Source organism: Phaenicophaeus curvirostris, chromosome 2, assembly GCF_032191515.1.
Source record: "Phaenicophaeus curvirostris isolate KB17595 chromosome 2, BPBGC_Pcur_1.0, whole genome shotgun sequence".
In the NCBI taxonomy this organism is placed as follows: Eukaryota; Metazoa; Chordata; class Aves; order Cuculiformes; family Cuculidae; genus Phaenicophaeus; species Phaenicophaeus curvirostris.
This window is the reverse complement of record NC_091393.1, coordinates 123,453,123-123,479,383: the sequence shown is the minus strand read 5'-3', so window position 1 is coordinate 123,479,383 and position 26,261 is coordinate 123,453,123. Positions and strand designations below refer to the sequence as shown.

At 42.7% G+C, this 26,261-nt stretch overlaps 1 protein-coding gene across 2 annotated transcripts; it reads right to left on the bottom strand.

Moving 5' to 3' along the window:
• Positions 1-160: 160 nt before the first annotated feature.
• Positions 161-17,359, bottom strand: UBXN2A (UBX domain protein 2A). 2 transcript variants are annotated; one of them, XM_069850767.1, is made up of 8 exons: positions 17,267-17,359; positions 16,664-16,837; positions 14,162-14,215; positions 12,575-12,710; positions 10,665-10,774; positions 8,976-9,116; positions 4,626-4,790; positions 161-1,514 (listed from the first exon to the last, which is right to left on the bottom strand). In XM_069850767.1, exons 3-8 carry the CDS (start codon positions 14,200-14,202, stop codon positions 1,226-1,228), a joined length of 882 nt encoding a protein of 293 aa, XP_069706868.1. In that variant the 5' UTR covers positions 14,203-14,215; positions 16,664-16,837; positions 17,267-17,359; the 3' UTR covers positions 161-1,225. The 2 variants fall into 2 exon arrangements, with proteins under 2 accessions (XP_069706868.1, XP_069706869.1); XM_069850768.1 differs by lacking the exons at positions 16,664-16,837; positions 17,267-17,359 and adding an exon at positions 14,540-14,756.
• Between the last annotated feature and the right edge of the window lie 8,902 nt (positions 17,360-26,261).

The following is a 26,261-nucleotide window of genomic DNA, read 5'->3' as shown; positions in this document are numbered from 1 at the left end:
TCCCAAATCCGTCTTTAATTCAACCTTGCAAAATACAACCCAAACAATCACCCATTTGCACAATAGTAGCACAAACTTGTCAGAAGTCATTGAAGGCCCCAGGAGACGTCTTTAATCTAGAGACTCTAGTTTCGTTCACAAACCTCCAGGCAACTTCACAAACAGTACCAAATATTTAATCTTTACGTTGGTTTCTCCTTTAGCAGAACATGGAATAGTTGGCTACAAATTTTATGTCTCAAGTACATGAACAAAAAAAAATAAAAGATCTGTATGGAAATGGAGGGGCAAGGAAGAAACCTCAGTTTTTAAATACAAATTTTCAACATCTTTGAAACTTTGCTACATGCAATTAGTGTCTCAGCCAGCTGGCCACTGCAGGACAGAGGCAGATATACAGTATAAAACCACCTGTGTCTCTCTATACCACTGTTCCTGGATGGTAATCTCCAAAAAATCTGAAGTTTGTAACACAAGGCCTGAAGTCCTAATCCCTATTCTTATGAGTTAGGTAGTTTAACATCACCCTATCTGTAAGATGCCTGTAGCAGCAAAGAAGAGGCAGAAACCACTTCAACCACCAGTAATAAATCCTGCAGAGCTTACTTTGAGGCACTTCATATGCAGTATGCACCAGACCACCTCATTTCTATCTTCTCACACTTGCACCTACCACCTTGTGAAGACCTGATGGAACATTACACTGCAAATCTTGAGATAAAAGTTAAATGTTGAAGATACCGATATTGAAGTTAGTTAAGAGTTCAAATGTGAAGTTCCCTGAAGCAACTGTTGCCTAAAAATCACGGTGAGAAGAATGCAAACTGCAGCAGCTTACACAAAAATGTAAATGAAACCAGTTAGTTAGGTTTCACTTTAGTCCAAAGTGCAAAAATAAATACTACTTCTCCTTAAAAGGTGCTATCAGTAGTAATTAAGTCTTCGAGAACCGTTCTGCCTAAATACACTCATTAAAGAACTAAGAAGCTTTATACCTAAGGGAATTCTAAGGATGACCTGTTGTAGATACATCTGTACGCTATATAGTCCGGCTCTGACCACCAAGTTTCCTTGCAAATATTTCTATTTCAGCAAATGATAGCACAGCGCACATATTGCTCTCTAAGAGCAAAGTATGTGAGGATGAGAGTGCATCCAGGTATTGCTGGTCGCATTTTTGGTTTTCTCTAGTTCCACCTGTATGTGTTTTTTTGCCATTTAAGAGCTAATTTGATCTCGTACTTTTGACAGCATTTTTTTGCTCATTCTTGAGCTGTCCATTAGGTGCAGCAGCAGTTTTATAGTCATTGTCAGGCGCTTTTATCACTAAGAGTCTGAAAGGTTCAGTTGTTTTCCGCAGTCTCTGGACAACAACGGCGTTTTGCAACTTTGCTTCTGCTAGTGTGAGCGTCTCGTCTCGCAGCTCTTGAAACGGCAGCGAAGTAGTCAGTGTGAAGGGAACGCTTCCCGCTGACCCTTGATATTTTGTTATGAAGTCTCTTACGTGGCTTATTCTGAGAAGATAAAAAGAAAATGCAGCATTAGAGCACTTCAATCCCAAGACAGACCACATGCACAACACAGCCACCACAAGGAGAGAGCGAGACACCCACTTCACATAATAGCTGATGGCACAGAAATGGAGGGATACAGATCGGGTGGCATCCTGAAGTATCTGATTCACTTAGGAAGCAAAGAACAAGGTTTGCATGCTCTGAGAGCAGTCCCGAGGGAAAACGGATGAATATCTTACTCTGAGCACTCAAATGCTTCCATTATGCCTCAGATGGTAGTTACACAAGCCTACCACTTCCTAACCAGCTGGTGGAGCTCTTACCTGAGGTTTCTGTAGCCAAGTGCTAGAATAAAGAAGCCTCTAGTGTGTGGCACATGTAGCAGAACCGTAATAATGATAATAATAAAGAAGAGGTGGCAAAAATTGTCTGGATAGCTTAGGAGTTAACTAGGACCCAATATAGTCTCCTATCAAAGCAAGCACAGCAGTGAACTCATTACAGACTCGAGCTGCCTGTTAAGGCGTGAAGAATCTTGCAACGAGTTAGCAAGATGGAGGTTTTGCTGCAAAAGAATCAGGATTGACCAATTCGATTAGAAAATGAAGATGATATTACTTACAGGGGGGCTACAGTAAAGCTGAGGAGGGGCTCTTTATCAGGGAGTGAAGTGATAGGACGAGGTGGAAGAGTTTTAAGATCAAAGAGGAGAGATTTAGATGAGATATTAGGGAGAAATTATTTACTGTGGAGGCGGTGAGGCACTAGCCCAGGTTGCCCAGAGAAGTCATGGCTGCCCTATCCCTGAAGGCGTTCAAGGCCAGGTTGAACGAGGCTTTGAGCAACCAGTGGGATGTCCCTGCCTATTGCAGGGGATGGAACTGGATGATCATTAAGGTCCCTTCCGACCCAAACCATCCTATGATTCCATGATCTATACCAGGAAAAGAAATATGGTGTCAATGCATATTCTCTGATCCTGAGGCCCTGATAGACACTGTTTACTGGCAAATTATTAAACACATCCTTCCTCTCCCCTGTGGGGTTTATTGCCTCCTGGGGATGGTCCGTGACCTGAACTAACATCTGAACCAAGCCTAGATGTCATTTGAGAAAGTGCTGTCATGGGGGAAAGCCATCCTAACAGTTTAGCAGCACAGATGAACACATTTTCATGCCTTAGCCACACTTAATAGGATGGATATAGATAGCGTCTAATTCTTGTGCATGCAGCCCTCAGTTAAGAGCCAGTGCTCAGTCTTACAAGCCTAGGGCCTGCAAAACCTCAAGCAGGAATAAATTTTTTGGTTGGACTACATCAAAGCTCATTTGGACCCCAGAGCAACTCAGGCAATGAGCCACCAGCTCTCTGCTTTACAATGAACAAGCTCCTTTCCAGCATAGCTGATGCTCCAAGGTCACACTAACTTAGCGATGGCTCAAGAAGGGACATAACTGAACACAGAGCAACGGGTGCTATTTTGACAGCGCTGCTCTCCTAGTTGCTTCACTCTTGTGTCTCCTCGATTCCCCACGCTGCAGTACCGCAACGCTACCTGCGCTTCTGCCCCAGTGCCAATCACTTCAGTAGTGACCAACCCACATCAGAAGCAGCAGTTACTGTGGCACATATTCTATCTGCAAAAGGGTAAAAGTCACCTGTTCACCCAGGCACCACAACACAGACACTACAGGTTATTTACCTAGAGTTTGATTAACACATAGTTGGTTGTTTTCAGCTTCTCTGAAAGGAGTGCTGCTACACATGCAATCACAACAATCAACGAAGTGTACTCTAAAAGGTTTCCCCCCCATATTTCTTACTACACACATACTGTATACAGCACAAACACGCTGGCAAGAGGATATGTTAAGAGAGAAAATTTATTGCAAACTACACCAAAAAGAGCATCGCATCATTCTGCTTCTCAGATTTTTTCCTCCAAAAGCACTTAGCAGCTGTTCAAGCTGCTATTTACCATGAAGAGAGAAAGCTTCTAAATATACTTAAATGTGTGAAGCCTGGAATAATTAAGAAATTAAGCCCTCCAATGAAGTATTTATACTTAAAATAGTGATTGACCCTACGGCAGTATATCACAACAGTGTTGCAGTTCATATCTCAGGCCACTAACGGTAATAAATTAGTACAAGTTAAAGAAGAAGTTACAGTCACAGAATTACAGAATCGCTATATTGACATACCTTTGAGGTTATCAAGCCCAACCATACCTGTCCACTACTAAATCATATCCCTGAGCACAAACCCTCAACTGCTGAGCTTTTCTTTTGACCAGTCATATACAGTTCATCTTGACTGCAGCTTGAGCTTTATTAAATCTATGACTGCTTTCAATTGCTCACAGAGAAGCACAGGCAACAGATCCTTATGACGCCACTGTGCAGTACTGGAGTCATTTCTCAAGTTACCAATTTGACAAAGACAGTAGTTCTACAATTTAAACAATTAATCCTACTTTCTCAAAGCTCCTGTGTACATAAGCTGTGCTGATACCTTCTGCTGTTATTCCATTTATAAGCTTCTTTAGGAGCTGGAAATTTTACTAATTAAGAATTAAACACATTGGATGCATTCTATTCCACTCACACGCGGCTAAGAACTGCCCCTGCCCAGCACCCCCACTGGCCAAAGGGCTCCTCTGGCTCAACCCCCAAGTCACAGCTTCCACCTGTGGCACTGCCTAGACCCAATGACTAGCAGGTTTTTTGACTAAGCAATTTCCTCCAGATGTGGTAATTTTGTGAGAGATCTGTCATTCTAAAAGCTGTTTCCTCTAGTAATGAGCAATACATTCACCTCAGCTTCCACTAACCTTCAAGAATTCCTAGTTTCCTCAGACTTTCATTTATGCTCAGTTTTGTGCTGACCATTAACAAAAGTTCTCATTCCTCTTCTGCTTTTCTCTCATCAGCTAAAAGATGACCCATTTCTCAAAAAATCTGAAAGCAGGTGTTTAGATAGAGCTGAACCGCAGTCCACTGTTGAGTGAGTTGAGGAGGTAGACTACTGACAGAAATTAGAAATGACTTAAGCATACGGGCACAGGACAAACAGTACAGATGCAAATACAGTGCTAAAATAAATCTTACCTGTGTGAAACATTGAATTTCTGAATTATTCTTTCCCCATCAGCTAACCAGATCTGGATGTTAGTGATAGGCTCCAAATCATTTAGGGGTACTAAAGGCAGGGGTCTCCTGTTGTCAGCTCCCTGATGATCATCTCTTACTTTAGATATTATCCTCGGAGTAGCACTGAAAAGAAAAGCCATGTAAGGTTATGCCTTCTGTGTATGTCTGTAAGCTTGAACCTCCCTCTGCTGCTGGAGCTTTCTGCCCTGCTCTAGGGGGCACTGATGATTCTTTCATTTTAAGAAGTGTAGGAACATGGACATAAATATCAGCTTATTTTTTTAATGACATGCCAATGCTTTATCATGACTTCAACATGCTGAAGAATTTCAGCTTGCTCGTGTTAAATATTTTTACAAGATGGAAGTCAACTTAAATATCAAAGGATTAAATATGAATACTCAAGAGATGAAACAGTGAAGATTCCTCATGCATTTTTTTGTATTCTAATCACACAGGTGAAATTAAGGGGCTTCAGCACTGAATTTACATACTCAATGTTAATTTTCACCATAATGTGATTAAAGTAATTCAATTTAACTGAACGTTCTTAGCCTTAATTTAGACTCCAGCATCATCTATTTCAGCTTAGAAGCATTACTCATCTATTAGAGGAATTGACTTAATGTGAAAACCCAGGCTGAGGCACACAGCACCTGGATTTTGGTTTTTTTCTAAGGCACTTTCAACAACTGACCCTACCGTAAGGGCAAAGAGTCATAAAATGACTCGACAGAATGCAAGGATCCCAGTCCAAGTGCATGGTCTTAACAAAAAATACATTATTGGCAAAACTGTTGATTCTGAAGAAATATCTAGAGCTTAGAGCTTCAGTCGGGACTGAGCTTGTTCAACATGTACTGTTTAAGTCATCATAAGGCCTGATCCAAGGACATGTCCTCAGCTCACAATGAAATCAGCTGAGACACAAGCACTTGGGACCAACAGATTCCAAGAGGCACACCTGTAAAGCATCCTGGTACTCCAAGTACCTGGAATTACTCCCAGACACCTGCCTCTACTGATTTACTTATCTCACATCCAGCTTCTGTTCATGCTTGACCTCAATACAAAATAAACCCCAATTGTCCTCTGGAAAAAAGCTTGAGCACCAACAAGGAGCAGAGCAAAGCTACAAAAAGGCCAAGTCATACTTCAGTCCAGCAATGACCAGTTTTTGCTGTGGGGTTTGGTTTGAGGTTCAGGCACTGAAGTGCAGGCACAGTGAGAGCAGGCCGGCTCCAGCACGGCAGAGGCTGGAGAGGCAACAACACAGCTGCCAGGTATCTTGTTTAACCAGGGCTGAACCACATTTTAGCTCACCAGTCACAGCTGTAATTCAGACAACTGTCTCACATGGACAAAGATTTCAGCACCATTCTCAAACCGACTTCCCTCACAGTCACATCTCAGAATTTGTGGTAGGCATTGATGACTCTTTCAATAGCAAGCACACATGAAACTGAAACCAACGCATTAAGCTAAGCTGCAAGAGAAAGTTAGAAGATCTATATTCACCAGGGTTCAAAGCATTTCTCTACTTAAAAACTTCGCTCTTGTAGAGCTCACAGATAAAGCCATCTAGCGGTGGGAGATTTGACTAAAGCCACAAACCAAGAATTGAAATCTCTTATTAGCCTAAGAGCAAAGCATTATCACCCCTTTTAAAGGCTTATTCCTTTTATAAGATTATCAAAAGAAGATGTAAACTGAAGATTGAAGAGACATAAGAGCCTCCTGTCAATTTTCTGAAAAGAAAAAGCCCAAGGGTTAGGCATCAAGCCCTACCCCGACTAACGGTTAAGAAGCTTGACACACAATGCTTTACCCTAATGAGGTTATAGAGTAAGCCCACTTTGCTACAAGGGATTTCAGTCAATAGTTTGATTAGCATGCTTCTGAGGCAGTCTTTAAAATGCATTGATCAGCGTAATGGAAAAGTGCAGTTGCAAATCTTGTTACAGTCCCAAACTATAAAATGCGGCTGAACAGGGGTAGACAAAACCAAATACACCCATTAGTTAGGGAGGTTCATAAAGCACATTGCGAAAGCCTAGCAAGTCTTATTTATTTCGCCCCTGCAAAAAGGGAAAGGATCAAACTCTGATGAGTCATACCAGCAAACATGCAATTTCTACTTCCTCAATTTTTCCTCCAACAAAAGTTATAAAGAAGTCATCAACAGACCGATTCATAACGGTTCACCCACCACATAATCCACGTGGGAACACTGGCAGAAAATCTGTAGACTATCATAAAATACTTATCTGATAAGCACAAGTTTAGCTAGGTCCCAAGATGAAGTAAACCGTTCAGTCACTTGCCTCTCATTTCTGATTGAGCACACAGAGGCCACTGTGGAAAGGTAGGTCTCTAGAATAAAACTCCTTAGAAGTCTCAAGCAGCATTACTACTTCCCCAAAAAGCTTTTCTGCTTCAAGAGTAGCATATGCAATGGACATTCATTAACATCAGAAGCGAGCATTAGTTTAAGGAGTAAGAGTGCTTATGGCTCATATTTCAAACATCAGCAAAAATATTTCCTTTTCTTTAAAGAAAAGGCTCTGATTGCACAGCACTAAAGGGACTAACAAGAGCAGGAGTTAAAAAAAAAAAAAAAGGGCATTTTATCTAGTCCATAACAAACAAACAAGCTGAAGTTGTATGATGTCTCAGCATGCAAGACCAGTCAACTGAAATTCACGGAATAGTGCGTTTCCAGAGCCTAACTCTCCTACTGGGAAGCAAGATCATTGCTTGCCGTAGGCATGACAGAGCACAACAAGCAACGAAACAACCTACCACTTAGCACTGGTTAGCAGCAGAAACCCAGCACGCTGAATCTTTTTGCTTTTGCTATACACAGGTCTACTTGTAGATAAAACGGGGTTAAGTTCTTGACCTGTTTGCTCAGGATTTCAGTCCTACCAAAAGCAAGACCTGCAGCATCTCATCAATCTCTCAAGGGAAGATTTTTCCCTATTGACTATATCTACTCAAGCGTGTAGCAGCTGAATGGACTGTGCTACAGAAACAGATCAAACCGATAAAACAGATACTTGCTTCTCTGAGGCAGCCTGGAACCACTCATCCTTCACCCTTATCAGTCTCCTACTCTGCTCGCTATTATCTTCTCCTGCCTCATCCATTCCTACCCAGGTCATGCTTTCTTTCAACACAAGCACTGGACCTTAGCAGCAATCCCTTTCCACTTAATCGAAACAAGCTGCTCGCCTAAGGTTTCACCACAGTCCACTAACCCCAGTCAGCAGGTCACTGAACAGTCCCACCCATGAAAGCTTCCTCTAAGCTCCTGGTCACTGAATCTGCTCCCTTCCCCAGGCTGAAGTCTGCTTCTGTAGGCACATAAGTCTTATACAACGGGGATACGTGAAGCAGGTAATGTGGCAGGAGTAAGCAGAAGTCACCAAGATCAAATACGGGAACTGGGCTGCCCCTCTACGAAGACCTTCCAAAATACAACACTGCGTGGTTATAAACCAAGTCCAGTTTTAGCACTGGCACTAGTGGCTGGCCCTCCCCAACCACAAGAGTCATAGAACAAAGGGAACAGGATCATTGTGACATGCTAAAACGTCTTACCGCAATAAACTCATACTTAAATACTGAAGAATTTTAAGGGAACGCAAAACAAACTTTTACTTCTTCAGTCGCCTTTATGGGATTGTCATACTCCCCTCCTTTACGGCACGTACAGCTTTGAGCCAGATTTTCTCTTAAATGACAGCACAGAAGAGTGACAGCCTTTCAGCTGGGAAGTTCTGAGACCCTGAGCCAAGGAAGTCAACAGTATCCTGACTGTATTAACAGGAACACAGCCAGTAGCTCGTGGGATCCTATTATCCCCTCCACCAAACACTCAGACACACCTAAATGCCACATTCAGATTTGGAACTCAAACTAAAAGCAAGACGACTGTAAACTGGAGGAGGTTTCACCAGGGGCCACCAAGGTGGTCACATGCTGGAGCATTCACGCTGCTAGGCTCTTCACGGTGGACATGAACTGAAGCAAGAGATGTTCAGACTGGATATAAGGGAACATTTCTTTCACATGAAGGCAGTCCAGCATCGAGGTAGGCTGTGCAGCTTCCATCCTTGCAGAATTTCAAGGCCCAAGTGCATAGAAGTCTGAGCAATCACATCTGTTCTGACAGCTGATCCTACTTTGAGCAGGAGGCTGGATCAGAGAACTGCAGAGGTCACTTCCAACCTGAATTATGAGATTCCTTAGCACAGGTATGGTCCACTTCAGCTACTGAATCACAGATCGTGGCAGACTACTCACCTTCCTAATCTGTAACCGTGTCCAGAAAAGGGATGAAAGACCGGCTTTTTCGATGACAAATGCACTTTATCTTTTTTATCTTCCACTTTCACATCTACCTCCTCCTTATCAAAAACTTTTCGTAGCTCAAAAGGCAGTTCCCTTAAGTAAAAAAAAAAAATACATGTCAGAAAAAGAACTACTACGCTGGTTTCAGTACACAGAATAGATTAATGATTAACATCCGTTCTATGTTTATCCTTTCAAGGATGATGCTTTAAAAGAACAACTTCACAAAAGTAATTACTAAGAGTTATGTTAAGTGCATGACAAAACCAACTTCACGCTCCTGAACTGCAAATTAACTAGAAAGTGAACAATAAGCAAGACATCACGCAAGTTGTTGTGAATGATATTAAAATTTACTCAGTAACTGTCACTCCAAAACACATGATGTGTCGGAAGTTCAGTATTGCCATACTGCAAAAGGTTTTATCCCCATAGTAAAACAAGAGGAAAAAAAGACAATTGGCTTTTAAAGAAGTTAGTTTAGACAGGATGCCTTTCATTACAAATTAGCACGAATCTCCAATTTTAAAAATCAGATCATTACTAATAGCTACGCTCTTTAGTGCAGTAACATCACCTCAGTAATCTTTATTTGCACTAAGCAGAGCACAACAATGCTGAGCTCTAATGCAGATACTACAGTTTTGGGCTGTGGGGCTCAGCTGGCACAGGGACTGTACTAAGTGCTTCTCTACCATCAACAATTACGCAGGAACCATCTTGTAATTAGCATCTTCCCAAGCAAATGGTGGAAGAAAGGCGGCAAACTTTTGATGCATGCTCACAAAGGAAGCAAAGGGCTTTATAAATGCAGTTAGTTGTGATTACAGCTAACAGAGATGACCTCAGGGGAGAAACTGTGTAAAATTAGTATTTTTCATGAGCCTGCAAAGTATGGAAAAGGCAGAAATTACAATGTTTTAGTAATTTCACATACTTGAAAAAAAGTTATTAAATTATATTCTCCATAAAAATATATTCTCTTCTCCATTTGTATGGAGTGAAGAAAAGACTGCAAATTACAGGCTCAAAATCGCATTGATTTGTATGGTCAACCTGCTTTTTAAAAGCAACACTGCAAACAGTAGCAGAAATCAGGATAGCATGCTAATCTTCAGCAGAAGAATAAAAGTACGATTGCTACACACACACGAATGACTGAAACAGCACGTTTGTGCAAGGAAGTGTCTGAAAATTAAGACCGATCAGTTCCTTGATGTTCCATGGAGCACCTGTGCCTGTTTAAGGCCTTTCATCAATAAAAAGAAAACAAAAAACAAACCCAGAAATGCTCAACCACTTGTGCATTGAGTTCATTAGTCAAAGTACCATTTGATCAGTAGCTCTTACTGGGACTCTGATTCATTCTTTATTTCATTCTGCACCTGCTGTGCCCCCCACCAACACTTGCTTTTATCTACTTCATCAGCAATGGTGTGACTGCTGCAATTGAAGCTACATTAAACCTGTTGATGTGAAAACAGCCATTAGCACTGCAGGTACGGAGACAGACAGTGGTCCACGATCCTACAGGGCTACTGCAGTGCAGCAAAGCCAAGCAGCTGCGTAAAAAATTGATAGCATAAGCTAAGTGCTATCAAAAGCACATTAACTGAGCCTGACTAAGAACGTAAAACTCACCCTTTTTTAATGGAGTCCAAGAACTGCTGGTTTGCAACATCACTGTAGCTCCTAAGTTCACCATCATTTACCGTAAACCCATTTTTCCAAAGTTTAACGATTACATCAGCCTATAAAGTAAGAACAGTTCTCATTATAACACTGATGTAAAACCAGCTTGTTATACCTGCAGTACCCTATGACTGTAAATCCTCCACTGCATGGGCTAAAAATAATGAGAGAAGGCTCGATATAATCTGTTTGGGCCCTGTGCCAAAAGGCAGAGCAACTGCAAGGGGTGAGTGACATTTCAAAGTATCTTGTGTCAATCAGCGTTAGAAATAAACCTTCCCCCAGTCGTTTTGCTTCCCTAGGTCAAGATTCCTCCTTCAATTCAGCAGGAGGAAAAAAAAAAAAAAAAAATGAAGAGCTGGAAGATCCCAGACAGCTGCAGCACTTCAAGAGCAAATTTGAGAGCACACATGCCTGGTGTTGGAACACCAACTACCAGAATAGTCCAGCTGGATATTTATTAGGGTAAAGCCTTGTTCTGATCAATCAGGAGGCCTTTCTGAAAGCAAAACATTGAGATAAGGCATTCCTTTCACACGGGAAACACAGCAAGTATCAGAAAATTTACTTTTTGACAGTCATAACTTTATGCTACCCTGGAATTCCTAGGTATATTCAAAAGCTTGGCCTTAGGGGAGTGAAAAGTAAATATTTAGTAATTCATTAATCTTGTCAGAGAACAGCCACTATTTCAGCTTTTGGCTTTCACACCATTCACTGAAATCTCTCCAACCTTAACATGGAGATATTTGGGATTGCATTTTTGCTATTTATGCATCAAAACACTTCAGAAAGCATATGGTCATCCAAGGTATCATCCCTGAAATAATGTTGTCTTGACAGATACTTGAACGCATGTGAGGCATTTGAAGCATGTACAAAAGCAGAATTCATCTCAGCTGGAAATTGGTTTGAACTAGGCTTGATAGTACTTGACAATTTTCCCTTTTTCCTCAGTTCAACTTGTTAGAAAACAAGAGGTACCTACATACACAGCACATTCAAACTACTGGAAAGAAATCTTTTCTCTTTCGGTTGGATAATCTGTCAAAAAGGTACATAGCACTCAGCAAGATTAGATTTCTTTATCAAGTCTCATGTCTCAGGGCACCCATGCATATGGAAAAAGTTTCCATCACGGGAAGGTTCCTCTACAGTGAATCAGTATGCAAGTTTAACATGGACTATTTATTCCACATCAACTTCCCATTTAGACACTGACACAAGTACTGACACGGAACAGCTTTTAGAACTGCAATTAAAGGTTTTACTCCCAGCACTCCTTTTCTCCCAGACTCAGTTGGGGATCCATGAACATCATTTCCAGCAATGCCTACTCCAAATTTCTCCCCAACATCTTTGTTCTACATGACCTTCCCCTCAGCCCCTTCGTAATCTTTATGAGGTAATGGAAAAATATGAAAAGGACAGAATTACTGAGATACAATCCCATACTAACCATCCCACTAGCACGACCATACTGAGAAGAGCGATGAAAAAACTGGGCTACGCCTCTGCATGAAAAGGCTGCAACTCTTTAAACAACTTGTTATGTAATAGCACTTGGCACTCCCTGCGCATCATGATCAGCCCACTCTCCTTTCTAATAAAGCTGAAGCACATTAGGCAACACCAGTTTAAGTCCTAGAATAACACTAAAACCTCTACAAAACTGTAGGTGCCAGAAGCTCAGGCCTGGTTGACTAAGAGATAGGAGACTGTTCCTACTGCTGTATGAATTCTGTGTGCATTTATTTACAGATTACTGCTTAAGACTACTGGAGTTCCTGCATTTGTTTTCCAGAGTAGTCCTGACATGCTTTTATGTTAAATATGAGTATTTTTTCTTCACCACCTACCTGGTTCTTGACTGTAGTTGGGGGCATACAGATAGCACCAACCTTCTGAGCTTCTTCAAAAAGGTTATCTACCAAGTAGTCACAGCTTTGTTCTGTACCATGCAAAATCTGATCACTACTTCCCGATTTACACATCCTGCAGAACAAAAAAGGAAGTAAAAGCGATGCCTCAGACCACATATTAAGAGACAAACAGCTACCCTAGAAATTCAGTACCAGAAGGTATAAAAGCTGCGCTCCCCGGCACCCAGCTTGCTTGGTTGTTACAAATCATCAGGTCAACTTTGTGTTGTGCCTCTTCTAGAAGCCGCTTATGAATCTCTAACTGCTCCTATTTGCACTTCAGAAGAACAAGCTATAGAATGACAATAGAACAGGTGAATTTATCTATGCAGAAGCTTCCAAAATTGGTATCAGAGCAAGGAATGCAAGTTAGATGATTCATATTTCTAATCCAGACCATCAAATATTTAACCGCACACAGGCCTCCCTTAAAGCATTTTCACGGTACAGGCTCGGGTGACCTCATTTGCCATAAGCTTTAAAAACCACATACAAGAAAACTGCCGTGGGATTTACTCCACCATCCCCAGATAAGCCTCCCCATTCACAGCACCATCACAGAACAACCATCACTGTCTTTAAAAGTATATCGGAGAAACTCAAGAATAAGTGACTCAATACCACTTGAACACACTGAAGAAATACAATAAAAGACTTCAATCCTGTGGAGAGTGCCAGAAAATTAAAAAAGATGCATCAGCTGCACTGTTTTACAGACCACTGCCTATGTGACAGGTGTTTCTGCTGGATTTTCACCAATCAAAATGCAGAAATATGCAACCTGAATGAACAACTCTCTTTCATTTTAGGTTCTTTGCATAGTAAGAGGATTATGCAGCTTTCAATAAACATTGCAGGGGTTATTCCTTCTGGAGATTCAGAAAAGTCTATTTTAAGCAATTCAGAAAAAAAAAAAAAAAAGCCCAGATCCTGAAAAATAACCAGTTTTACATAGAATTCTGCATGGAATTCAAGAGTAGCAATGCTTACTGGAATGGTAATTAGGTACATTTGCATAAAAAGAACGATTTGCAGTGCATCTATGCAACATTAAGAATCCCTACAGATTCACATCTTTAAACAAAAGAAAATCCCAACAACACTAAAGAAGAAATTTCTAAAGTATGCTGTTCCCATTTCAGTTTTCTAATAGAACAAAAGAAACTTGAAGGGTCACTCTAGGTATTCACTGTGCTTCACCTGAGAAAAATAAGGGGAAAACCAAACACCTTCGTATCAAATGCTAAGGTGCACAGTGAGTTCGCAATTTGTAAGGCTGCATTTCCATTTTAAATAAATATATTTACATAGTTTCTTGCATCTAGGAAACAATCCAGGTAGTTAAAAAGTCTTTCAGCAAAACAGTATATAATTTTTGGAAAGCTTTGGTTTATGTGGAGCAAGGGGACACAGAAATAAAATTAATTTTAGAGTTGAATATAAGGTTTGAAAAGTCATGACAGGACACAAACAGCAAATGGAAAGGAAGAGGGGAAAGGAGTGTGAGGGGGAACTGGCACCTACCATTCCTTCTTTACCATTTTGATACTGTCCATGCCTCTCATTCTGGTGCTTCGCCTAATTATGAAAAGAAGAGGGGGTAAAAAAAAACAAACCACAAAAACAACAGCAAAAAAAATCTCATAGAAACGCCCCAGCACAATTTGCTGCCCTTTGTATCTGAAACACTCTTCAAAGTTTCTACTGCATTGTAAGTAGAAATCAATCAGAAACCTCAGCCTCCCTCCTACCAAGTCTCCAGATGGTTCTTTGTTTTCCTGCAGTTCCTAATTTAACGACACACGAACCATGCATCGGTTTCAGATGTTCAAAAGGAAGATTACTTTTTCATAAACGTACAAAATAAATTCTGCAACAATCATGTGAATTGGAAAGACATACCTGTACTTACGCTAAGCCAGGAAAGAATTTCACATTTCTTTTCTGAGCAGCACAATTTAAACTCCCCTGATTTTTCACAACGCTACGAGACAGGTGCAGAAAAACTGCACTGCCACTGCGGGAATTGTAACGACCTTCACCTTAACAGTGCGCACTACTGACAGGTGCAAGATTTTGCAGGCTCCTCTTCCTACCATGCTGCAACATATTGGTGCAGCATCCCAGAAACCATGAATGATCATTTCTGCTCTACCATCTAGCCGAAGGAAAATCCTGGATCTGCAAGTTCTAAATATACTACAGGATTAGCCTGTCAAGCGCACAGAAAAGAATGCCATACTGATCTCATTAGAATCACTTCTGAGCTCTCTGGAAAAGTTACAGAAAGTCAGAGAACCCCCCTACCCCAAAAACACCCTTAAAAAATAAAATCATTCTAAAATTAGACAAACCCCCAGAGAACACAAATTTTAAGTTGCAACTGTGTTTAAAGTGTCATTCCTAAAGACTGCAGGGGGGGTTGGAACTGGATGATCTTTAAGGTCCCTTCCAACCCATATCATTCTACGATTCTGTGATGGCTACAAATTACACAGATGATGTTCTGCTCCTGGCATGTTTGGGACTAACTCATGATATGGTGCAGGGTTTTTAGAGAGTGTCAAACTAAGCTGTGACAGCCATCACACTCTTGCAAAAGTACTGTGCACAGCAAGACTAAAACAAATTTGAAATGGTCTTGACATCTAGCAACAAGATGGAGAGATTAGCAAGCAACAACATTCACTGCGGCACAAACAAAACCAAAAACCTCCCCAAGCATTCAGTTATTCAGTACTAATTCACATTCCTCAGGAGGCTGGTAGTGGTCTTTCATCCTGAAAATTAAATCCTTGTGAGACACTTCTGTAGAAACAGGTACAAGCTTTCAGAAAAACCCCGTAACAAAAAAGATTGACTCCATATGTCAATAACAAAGCTTAGGCAGCCTTCAGTTTAACCAGTTCTGTTATGCATTAGGTCAAACAATTATGTTTAGCATATCTGCGACATGTGGTACAGCCTTTTTTTTACCTTTCACCCTCACAAATGTTCTGCCAGAGCACTGTACATATCAGACAAGCCTCTGCTGGCACGCTATGACCTTATAAGCATATCTGATTGCTGTACTTGGAACTCTGTACCCACACTTGGAAAAAAAGCACTTTCAGTATCAGGTAAGTATAGCGAATTTAACAGTGCTTAAAAACTGTAATTTTTCAAACTTCTCCCAAATTAAGTTCCAGCACAAAGGATTTTTTTGTGGTTTGTCTTAATGTACTTATCTTCTAATCCTTCACTATTTGATAATCTGCTCCCCAAAGCAACAAGAGCCACCTCCAGCCATCTGCTTTTGTTGATTCCCTCTGACTTGCCATCAGCACTGTTAAAAAGAGACAGCCACAACGAAGCAGCTCTTCAAATTAATTCTTTTGCTATATTAGGGTGGCCTCAAACATGCATGAATAGCATTCAAAACTGGTCAGCTGTGAATGTTACTGCTCTTTCTAAAGCACAACAGCAATTAGGCTTAGAGGAAATGTTTGTGTTAATATACCAAGGTAAAAAAACAGCCTATAGACGCACATTAGGACCAAAAAAACATTAGGAGACAGGGATTGGACTGTACTGCCAGCCCTTCAGCTCAGCAGGGCAGCACAAGGAGCTCAACTAAGCTCTCCCACCAACTTCCGACAGACATCCCTCAGCCTCACTTTAAGAGTTTCCGTACGCATTTTTCGTGTCTGTGACAAGAAGCAGCACAAAACTGAACTTCCACCTCTGGAAATTTATAGAGAGGAAGAAGCTGGAGCTGCCAGCAGCCCATGACATCTCCATCTGGTAACTGCGGCGGGACACGCCTGGCCTTTCCCAGAAAGGAAACAACCAGCTCTCACCTGCACCATTACAGACACATCAGTTCAGCGGATATTTGTGCACTCAGTATTGCTGAGCCCACACATCCTGTTATTTTAACACACGAAACCCAAACCAGAGATTGTCTTTGATGCTTTCCTTGGTCTGAAGGACAGAGATACTCAAGCAAGCATGCACAGCCACCTCCCCCAGGAAAGCCCAGCTCACCAACTTCGTCAGAAAGCAAACTTGTTAAGTGTTCAGTGCGCAGGCTCCCACTGCACCACGCAGGAGCGATGAGTAAGAACAAGAATACAGCAAACTTCTGAAGTTGGGGACTGTTCAGCGCGCAGCCTCTGACTGCACCACGAGAAACGATGGCTGGGAATCGCACGGCACCACCTGACAGGGAAATAAGAGTCACAGAACAGAATCACAGAAGGGTTCAGGTTGGAAGGGACCTCAGAGCCCATCCAGTTCCACCCCTGCCATGGGCAGGGACACCGCCCACTGGACCAGGGTCTCCCAGCCCCATCCAGCCTGGCCTTGAACCCCTCCAGGGATGGGGCAGCCACAGCTTCCCTGGGCAACCTGGGCCAGGGCCTCACAAACCTTAGTGAAGGATTTCTTCCTAATGTCTACTCGAACTCTTCTTCCTTGCAATTTAAAGCCGCTCCCCCTCCTCCAATCACCCCACGCCCTTGCAAACAGCCCCTCCCCAGCCTCCCCGTGGCCCCTTCCAGCACTGGCCGCTGCTCCGAGGTCTCCCCGGCCCCTCGGCCCCTTCCCCTCTCCAGGCTCATCACCCCCCGCCCCCCCGCCTCTCCTCACCGCAGGGCCCGCAGCCAGAACGGAGCCGAGCACGGAGCCGCCCCGGGAAGGTCCCGGCCGGCCGCCCCGCCGCCTCGGAACGGCCCCGCTGGAGCGGAGGGAGCGGCGCTTCCCGCGGGAGGGGCGGGGCCTCAGCCCGCGCGGCGGGGGCGGGGCTTAACCACTCGGGGGCGGGGCTTCTGCCGCGCGCGGGAAAGGGGGCGTGGCCTATGGGCGAAGGGGCGCGGCCTGCTGGGGCGGGGCCCAGGGCTCTGGGGCGGGACATAGGGCGGTTCTGCCTGGGGGCGTGGTTTAACGAGGGCGCGGCCGGGTGGGGGGCGTGGCTTCAGCCCCCGGGGCGTGGCCTCACCCGCTGTGTGGGCGTGGCCCGTGAGGGGGCGTGGCCTGTGGCGAGGGGGCGTGGCTTAACACGGATGGTCCGGTCTCTGCATGGCGGCGTGGTCTGGTGGGCGTGGCTTCAGCCACAGAGGGGGCGGGGCCTATGGGGCGGGGCCCCGGATGTGCCCAGGAGGGCAGCCCTGGGGACGCTGTGTCACAGAATGACCTGAGGGGGAAGGGACCCGCGAGGACCTCCCAGTCCAGCTCCTGTCCCTGCAGAGGACACCCCGACATTCACACCGTGGGGATGAGCGTGTTCTCCAAACGCCTCTGCAATACTGGCAGTGCTGGTGCCACGACTGCTTCCCTGGGAGATGTTCCAGGGTTCTACCACCCTCGGGGGGAAGAACCTTCTCCTAATGTCCAACCTAACCCTCCCTGCCATCCCCTCAGGTCCTGTCCTTGGTCACCAGAGAGAAGAGCTCAGCTCCTGCTCCTCCTCCTCCCCTTGTGAGGAATCATTGAATAGAATCATAGAATCACTAGGTTGGAAAAGACCCACTGGATCATGGAGTCCAAACATTCCTATCAATCGCTAAACTGCGATGAGGTCTCCCCTCAGACTCCTCCAGGCTGAACAGACCAAGTGACTTCAGCTGCTCCTCATATGGCTTCCCCTCCAAACCCTTCACCAACTTTATGGCTTCCTCTGGACACTTGATTCTGAACACTTGAATAAATTCTTCACAACTGGGGTGAAAATTCTTCACAAGTGGGGAGGCCCTGGCCCAGGTTGCTGGGCTGGAGGGGTTCAAGGCCAAGTTGGATGGGGCTTGGAGCAGCCTGGTCAGTGGGAGGTGTCCCCGCCCATAGCAGGGGGTTGGAATTGGATGGCTTTAAGGTCCTGTCCAACCCAAACCAGTCTATGATTCCATGGTTCTGCAAAGGAGCTGTGATTCAGGTTTTAAAAGACACTGCTGGGCAAGTGGATTTCATGTGGCATTTATAACAGTGCAAATGCAGCACATACAGACAGCCACTTGTAAAGAACAGGATTTAGAGCAAACTGGGGATCCAGCATGCATAGGAGGAATTCTGGGAGAAACTGCCTCTCCTTGGAGCATCCAGTTACTGGATTTGCACAGGTCTTTTTGAATATTGCTGTACAACTTTGTCAAAGAATACCTATGTATTTCTAACAGTACAGGTACACATTGCCCTTCTTTAAGGTCTGTTCCAACCCAAACCATTCTATGATTCTATGATTATCACGTTCCACCCCCTGCCATGGGCAGGGACACCTCCCACTGGACCAGGCTGCCCAAACCCCCATCCAACCTGGCTTTGAACACCTCCAGGGATGGAGCAGCCACGGCTTCCCTGGGCAACCTGGGCCAGGGCCTCCCCACCCTCATTGTGAAGGATTTCTTCCCAATGTCTAATGTAAACCTTTCCCTTCCAATTTAAAGCTATTCCTCCTCATCCTGTCACTATATGCCCTTCATCCATCTAATGCCAAGTAATGCCAGTCTTGAGGTGGAGAGTGTGATCTTTGAAATCAATAACACATCACTGCCAAGTGGAATGACCTTTTGTTATCTGTAAACTCACACATACCAGTTTCTGAGAGCTTTTCGTTCCTTAATAGAAGGTACAGCTTCCTCACAAGGGGAGGTGGGGGAGCAGGCGCTGAGCTCTTCTCTCTGGCAACCAAGGACAGGACCTGAGGGAACGGCAGGAAGATGCCAGGGGAGGGTTAGGCCGGACACTAGGAAAAGGTTCTTCCCCTAGAGGGTGGTGGAGTCCTGGAACATCTCCCAGGGAAGCAGTCATGACACTGAACCTGACAATATTCCAGAAGCATTTGGACAATTGCCTCATCCCTATGGTGTGACTCCACGATCACTGCACGTCCCTTCCAACTGAGGACATTCTGCGAAACATGTCTCAGCCTCCGAGGGCAGGGGGCAAAATGTGTGGGCAGCCCTGCGAGGCTCAGACAGGACTCTCTGCCAGGCCACTGTGTGTCCCTGCAGAGGCAGGTTTCTCCTGACAGACGTTCAAAAGGCAGAGCCGATGTGCGTGCGCACCAGCGCACGATAGAAAGTGGCGTTCAGCCAACATCCCCCGTAGCGGAGAACGTGCCCAGTGTCTCAGCTCTGCCTCCATCCTTTGTCTCAGCAGCCCCCGTAGACGGCAGGAACAGCCGCACACTGAACCCTTTGGAGATGAGGAATGCCTCATTATGCTGGAGTCACTAATGAAGGGCGAGTGTTGACATATGTGAAAGAGAGCTTTGCCGGGGCCTTGCAGCGAGGACAAAGGAGCAGCGCAGTGGCTGGAAAGCAGAGCTCTTGGGGGTGCGTAAGGAAGGAGAAAAAGGGATGGGATCCCCGGGGATTCTGTGGGCTGGCAGTGCTTGGCACTATCCAAAGGGAACAGCCCGGTGGAGCGCAGCCAAAGCAGGGATCCCTGGGGATTCACAGCGTGCACCTGCGTGCTTTTTAATAAGGGGTTTTTTTTTTCAGTAATTAACGATGCACAGTAAAATATTTAGAATTAACATAAACTGAACAGCCACAACTAGCTATTTCGCTTTATTTAATGGGAAATCCATTGTGAATTTACAAGGGCGATCAAAGCTAATTCTAAAAGCAAAAGTAATACTTCAATGACTGCTCTTTTCTGTCTCTGCAATCCCTTAATCGTAACAGTTAAAATTGCATTCCTCAAAAACACTTAAAGATGATGTTTCGTCACAGAGTTCAGTGAAGGTGAGGAAAAGAGGTAAAATCTGGCCCTTTAGTTATAATTTCTTCCTCTTTGTCAGGTGCATCACAATGCGCTAGCCTTTTTGAAAACAGTTTGGATAAATAATTAAGTTTTAACTGGATGGCATCTAACTGTAGCTCCTGCCTATGAATCTTCAGGGAAAATAATAGAGAAACTTGCCTTTTGGTTTCGTGTAAAACACATGGAGTCTTATCTTTTAAAATACAGACTTCTGAGATTCTACGCTCCCTCATTTTGTTTAAAGTTTTAAATAACCGAATTTTTTTGATAGAGGCACTGGTTTGTTGCAAGCGTTACTTGTTTAATCCATTTAGTGGGATTTGGGTTTTTTTTTTAATATATATATATGCAAACAGATTATACCACTGTGGAGAAGTTTAAGGAATTTACAAAGCTCTAGGTAAAACTTCTAAAGGTTGTTCTGCAGTGCTGGACTCTTTTATATTTTCTTTCAATACTTTAAGTACGTTGGCTCCATTTCATTAAACACAGAAGCTCAGTAATATGCTTAACCCTTGCTTGGGGGCCCTTTCAACAAAAAAAATCTGTAGACCCAAAGGTAAGCACAGAAGGAGGCAAGATTGGACTTACCTGGTGTAATGATGCAGGCTTCCCAACTGCAGTCACATATTGATTTAGAAGATGAGCTCTATTACTGGAAATCGGAGTACAGATGGAGACATGCTGACCTACTACAATAGGAATCAGTGTCCTAGTGAATTTAGTGGTTTCTTAAAAGCTCTTCTAAGTACAGCTGTTCTCCCTCAGGACTGGAACTACTGACAGAGCATAAAAGAAAGAAAAATCTTATGGAAGGTATTACTGCGTTTTCAACTCCAGTATAATGTAAAAATATTTTTTCTTAAAAGGTGAAAATTTTCACTAAGAGTGTTGTTAGAATCAAGACGCAACTAAAATCCTTTTAAACCCTGTGCATTTCATACAGCTTATTCTCTGGCAAGAAACAGTACACGAGATGAACAGAAGCGAATGGTCCTTTTCTTGCTGTGTGGTGAATAGAAGCAAACAGCCCAGACTGAGTTTGCTGAAAAAACTCCAGCAGGGTATTCATGAGATGAATACAACCATCTCATGCCCCTTTTGTCAGGAGAGATCAGATGCACTGGCCTGGAAGAGAGAAACAACCCCTGAACTTGTTGTATAACGTAGGAGTGAATCTCCCTGTTGACAAAGTAAAGCAGTGTTTTAGCTGTCACCACCCATCCCGTCAAGGTCACAGAAGAACACAGTGTATCTAAAAACAAGGAGAAAATTAATTTTGAAGGGATATTTTTAAACCATATATTTAACAAGGTTAACCCGTGCCAGAGGAAACCATCAGCTACCTATAATTAAACATAAACACATCAGATCTATTGATTGACCTCAACCTGAGATAGCAGTTGTTGCCTGAAGCCTTTTGTAAGTGGATGCAGACAGAGCTGGGACAGAATGGGAGGGAAATGGGCTTGGGAAATAAATAGATCAGAATCTGGTTATTCTGTACTTGGCAATTCCATTGACAAAGACTGCATGTTCCTCTGCACAGTGTCATTTTCCTACATGCTTCTTGCAGGAATGCTAAACCTTGTAGGCTGCCACACAAGGAGAAATAGCTTAAGGAACCAGTATTGCTGGAAAGTTAGCTGTGCAATGGAAAAGGGAGTCACTGTTTTGTAGGAGACGTTGGGTGAAGCAGCGTTCATGAAGAGGGTGTTACCCCCACACAATTAAAGGAGTATCCACACATGCTGCTGGGCTGCCAGGCAGTAAATCCAGAAGAAAAGTGAATATAGCGTCAATTTTAAAAGTAGCGTGGAATGCATAAACCCATGAAAAATTCAAGACAGCTTGAGCAACTGTTTGTAGCAGATAACACACATTTGGAAATAATGTATGATGTGAATTTTCAAAAACACTCTTAAGTAAAATTACAGTGATGATATGGTAGTGTAGTTTATAAGACCATTCCTGGATTCGTAACAAGAAAACACACTTCTAAAGCTAAGATTTTGTGTGGGGACAAGGGAGACTTACCAGCAAATGATGTTTCTGCTGGACTACCCCACGGACCTTAATCAAGTAATTCTGCATTCGTATGCTCCTAAAGCTTAGATACAAAGGTGTTAATAAATGCCTGTTTTTATTGTAAGCATTTTCGGACAGCAGCTTTTCGTTTACTACGACGCTATACATCACCCAGCATAGTAACAGGCTGGCAGTGCTGCTCTCGTGTGATTAATGATCAGACACACCAAAGTGAGATGATTTGCCACTTTTGTCCAAGATGGAAGCGATTTACAGCCTGAATGATTGTGAAAAACAGACTCTGCAGGTTCCTGACTTACAGTATCATCAGCCTGTGAGTTTCACACAATTACTAGTATTAGAAAAACTATCCACGGTAACCTTAGCTCAACAGGAAAAATATTATGGAAGCTAATGGTTAGATGTGATGGGAAGATAATTTTGAACTATGAGTAGGTCAGTCTTACCACTCCCATTTAATCGACTCTCTGATCCTGCTTCAGGTTGCACTGATGTTATCTGTTGTGGTGTCGAAAACAATCTTGAGGTAGCTGTGCTGATAACGGGACTGAATATTAACTCTTCAATTCTAAAAACTAATTACGATACATTTTTAAATGATAGTGGTCATCTTCAAACAATGAGCCACCTTTAATAACTGCAAAATGCTTGCAATGTGGAGTGACTGTTATCACCATATGTGTTCAAGTTCAAGGTGGTACCAGTCCTGACTACTGGACATGGCTTGTTTGATATTTCCACACTTATATCCCATGGACGTATCTTCATAATGGACAATTCTCAAAGGAGAATCTGCCCAATCCTTATTTCCAAACTTCCCCTTAGGAAAGGACTTTGGGGAAGTTTACAAAAGCAAGAGCTCTTGGAAATCTTTTTTATTTCACGATTCAACTGAAACCAAGATGAGCTGACAGCATGACAGAAAGGAGCGCACAAGAGCTTATAAATAGAGTCCTGAAAAGATGATTTGATTTCCATTCTTTGGAATGTTACAGCTTATTCAGAGATGTTGCAAAGTAATCTCTGGTAAATTGCCCATGATTGAGGCAAATGGAAGCACACTGAATACAGCCCTCTGGTCCTTCCTAGGCTGGAACTCTCTACAAAAGTTCTGCATAAGGGATGAAGGACTTTTTCTTTTGTTGTAACTCATTCCTGATTTCTTTGTAAAACAGGGACAGGTGACAACAAAATCTTGCATCTCCAAATATTTCTTGTGCCATTAAGTACCACTCACAGAGCAAACAAGGCTTTCCATCCCGGGTTCTTTTTTAATGTCTTTTTACATCGCTAAGTCCCCAAAAGATTTCATTCCTTGAGTCTTGTTTAATGGAAAGGGATTCTTTTGTTCAAGTGCTTTTTTTCATGTTTCCAATTTCCCAGTGCTGTACCTGCCACAGCAGATGTTGTGGCTTCTTCTTAATATGTATCAGGTATCTTTTTTTCTGAACAACTGGAGATAAAAGGGTGCTGAACACTGGTGTAAGCTTCAGCTTTTGTTATAAATCAGTTCCATTTCATATAGTCCTTTCCAATGGCATTTATTTTCAGAAGCATTTAGACATCTGTCTGAAGACCAAACTACAAATCTTGAAACTGAATCTTACTGGGAACGAGCGCTACAAGATTTTTACATAATACTTACTGGAGTGTGGCTTCAGTCCTTCTCCTCTTCTTTTCTTATATTATTTTCTTCACAAAGCTTTTCCTGTATATAGAGTGCCGAAGAGAGTCTAAATAGGTTTTTAATTCTTCTATCTTCATATGACACTCGGAACAAACAACAGATCCAAAAATGGGAATGAGTAAATTCTTGCATTAGTAATATTACTCTAAAACCATTTCTACAGTAATTTATCTTTCATTGTTAAATCATTTTAATCTCTAAATATGTGTGCTATAAAATATTCATCCTATGTTAATGTGTTCTTTGTATTACAGACAAAAATGCCAAACAAAACTAAGAAGCAAACCATGCAATTTATGATTTATTTATTTATATTGCCAGTACTAAAAATGGTGATGGAGCTCACACAGAAACAATAAAGCTGTAAAGCTGCTTGAGTCCAAACAACTACCCACACCTTGTAAAAGGAACAAGACAACTAAGAACTCTGGAAATAAAACCATCTGCGGAAAACAGTCTAGGGAGTAAACATCCAAAATGAAGCATGTTTTCACATGTTCCCTACTATGCTCGCATAATGAGAACGAAGCACTAAAAATGTTCAAAGCGGTGAGCAGGGATTTTTAACTACATCCGTCCCTCTACAAGAGTAGTCCCTCTGGTATCATAAAGAGTACTCACTTGAGTATGGCTCACAGGAATGAGATCACAACACTAGAAAAAAAGAAGAAAAAAGAACACAACTATGTTAAAAAATATTTTGTAAATATAGAATAAATAGCTTTTCAATTGTGGGTTTTCTGTTGCTTCAAGCAGATCTGGGTAGGCACCCAGGAAAATCAATTTGATTGCATAATGACCAAGTTTATTTTACTTTTAAAAAGCCATCATTATTCATGAGAGGAGGAGTGCTGGTTTGAATCAGGCATGTTGCAAACAGATGTTATGCAAGCTTCCCCAAAGAGCCCCGCCAATGCACTGCAATCCTGAGTTACAACATTCACTGCAGCTGCTGCAGCCCGGGCCCTTTTTTTGGGTCACAGTTTGATCTGTTGGTTTTCCCAAAACGGGGATGATGGGTTTGTGATGCGTACAAAAACTGGCTTGTTTTTCATTTTCAGGCCAGCAGGATTTGGACACTTTATCCTTAGGTATCGGTAGTTCAGGACAGGGATGCAAACGCACATTCTGTCACAGAATCGTTTGGGTTGGAAAAGACCTTTAAGATCATCGGTTCCAACCTTTAGTCTAACGCTGCCAAGTCCACCACTAAATCACATCCTTAAGTACCACACCTCCACATCTTTTAAGTCCCTCCAGGGACGGCGACTCCATCACTACCCTAGGCAGCTGGTTCCAATGCTTGACAATTCTTTAAGTAAAGACTGTGATAGTAACTCTTCTTAGCAAACAGATCTCCAGGCTCATTCCCACAATGTGTTTGGTAGGGGACAGACTCCTGCAGTTTCCTTCTATTCCTGCTTTTAAAGGATAAAAGGGAAGTAGTTTCCAAATACCATTTTCAAAACCCATCACAGGTTTTTAATTAAAAAGCTCCTTTATCCTGCAAGTGTATGAAATGGCCACATCCTTTCATAACCTTTAAACAAAGAAATGAATAAAGAAAGGATATGAAATAAAACAAAATAACCTCACTGAGCAGAGCTATACTCTCAGCTATATTCTTGAACAGGAGCTGAAGTTCAGCTGCTAATGCAGATGAAAAGCTCTAAATAGAGAATGTCAGATGAGGGAAAGATTACAGTTCCTACTCCCAAACCCACTGCGTTGTGGAGCATCTCATAAAAATGAATATTTGTTGCTGTTCACAGTACAAATATTTTTGCTTGGAAATCTAAATAGCCCATTTCCTTATTACAAATCCCTATGCCATTGCTGCATATTTTATATTTTTAAGTATATGCTCTGCTATACTTCTTCAGACTTTACCCTTGAAAAGCAAGATGCAGAAATGCAGAGCAACATTTTCTACATTTACTATCCTTCACTAAGAAGAACATTCTTAAACAACACAAATACTTTGCTTGGGCTTCATGGCCTGAGCCCTGTGATCAGCACTTTTATTATGCTATTCCTTTTTGTTAAAGAACCAGGAATCACTGAAATAACCAAGCTGGTGGCGTCAGTGTGAACACCAAAAGGTTGAGACTTTGTCACCTGCAGCTCTATATGCTTGTATTACTCGGC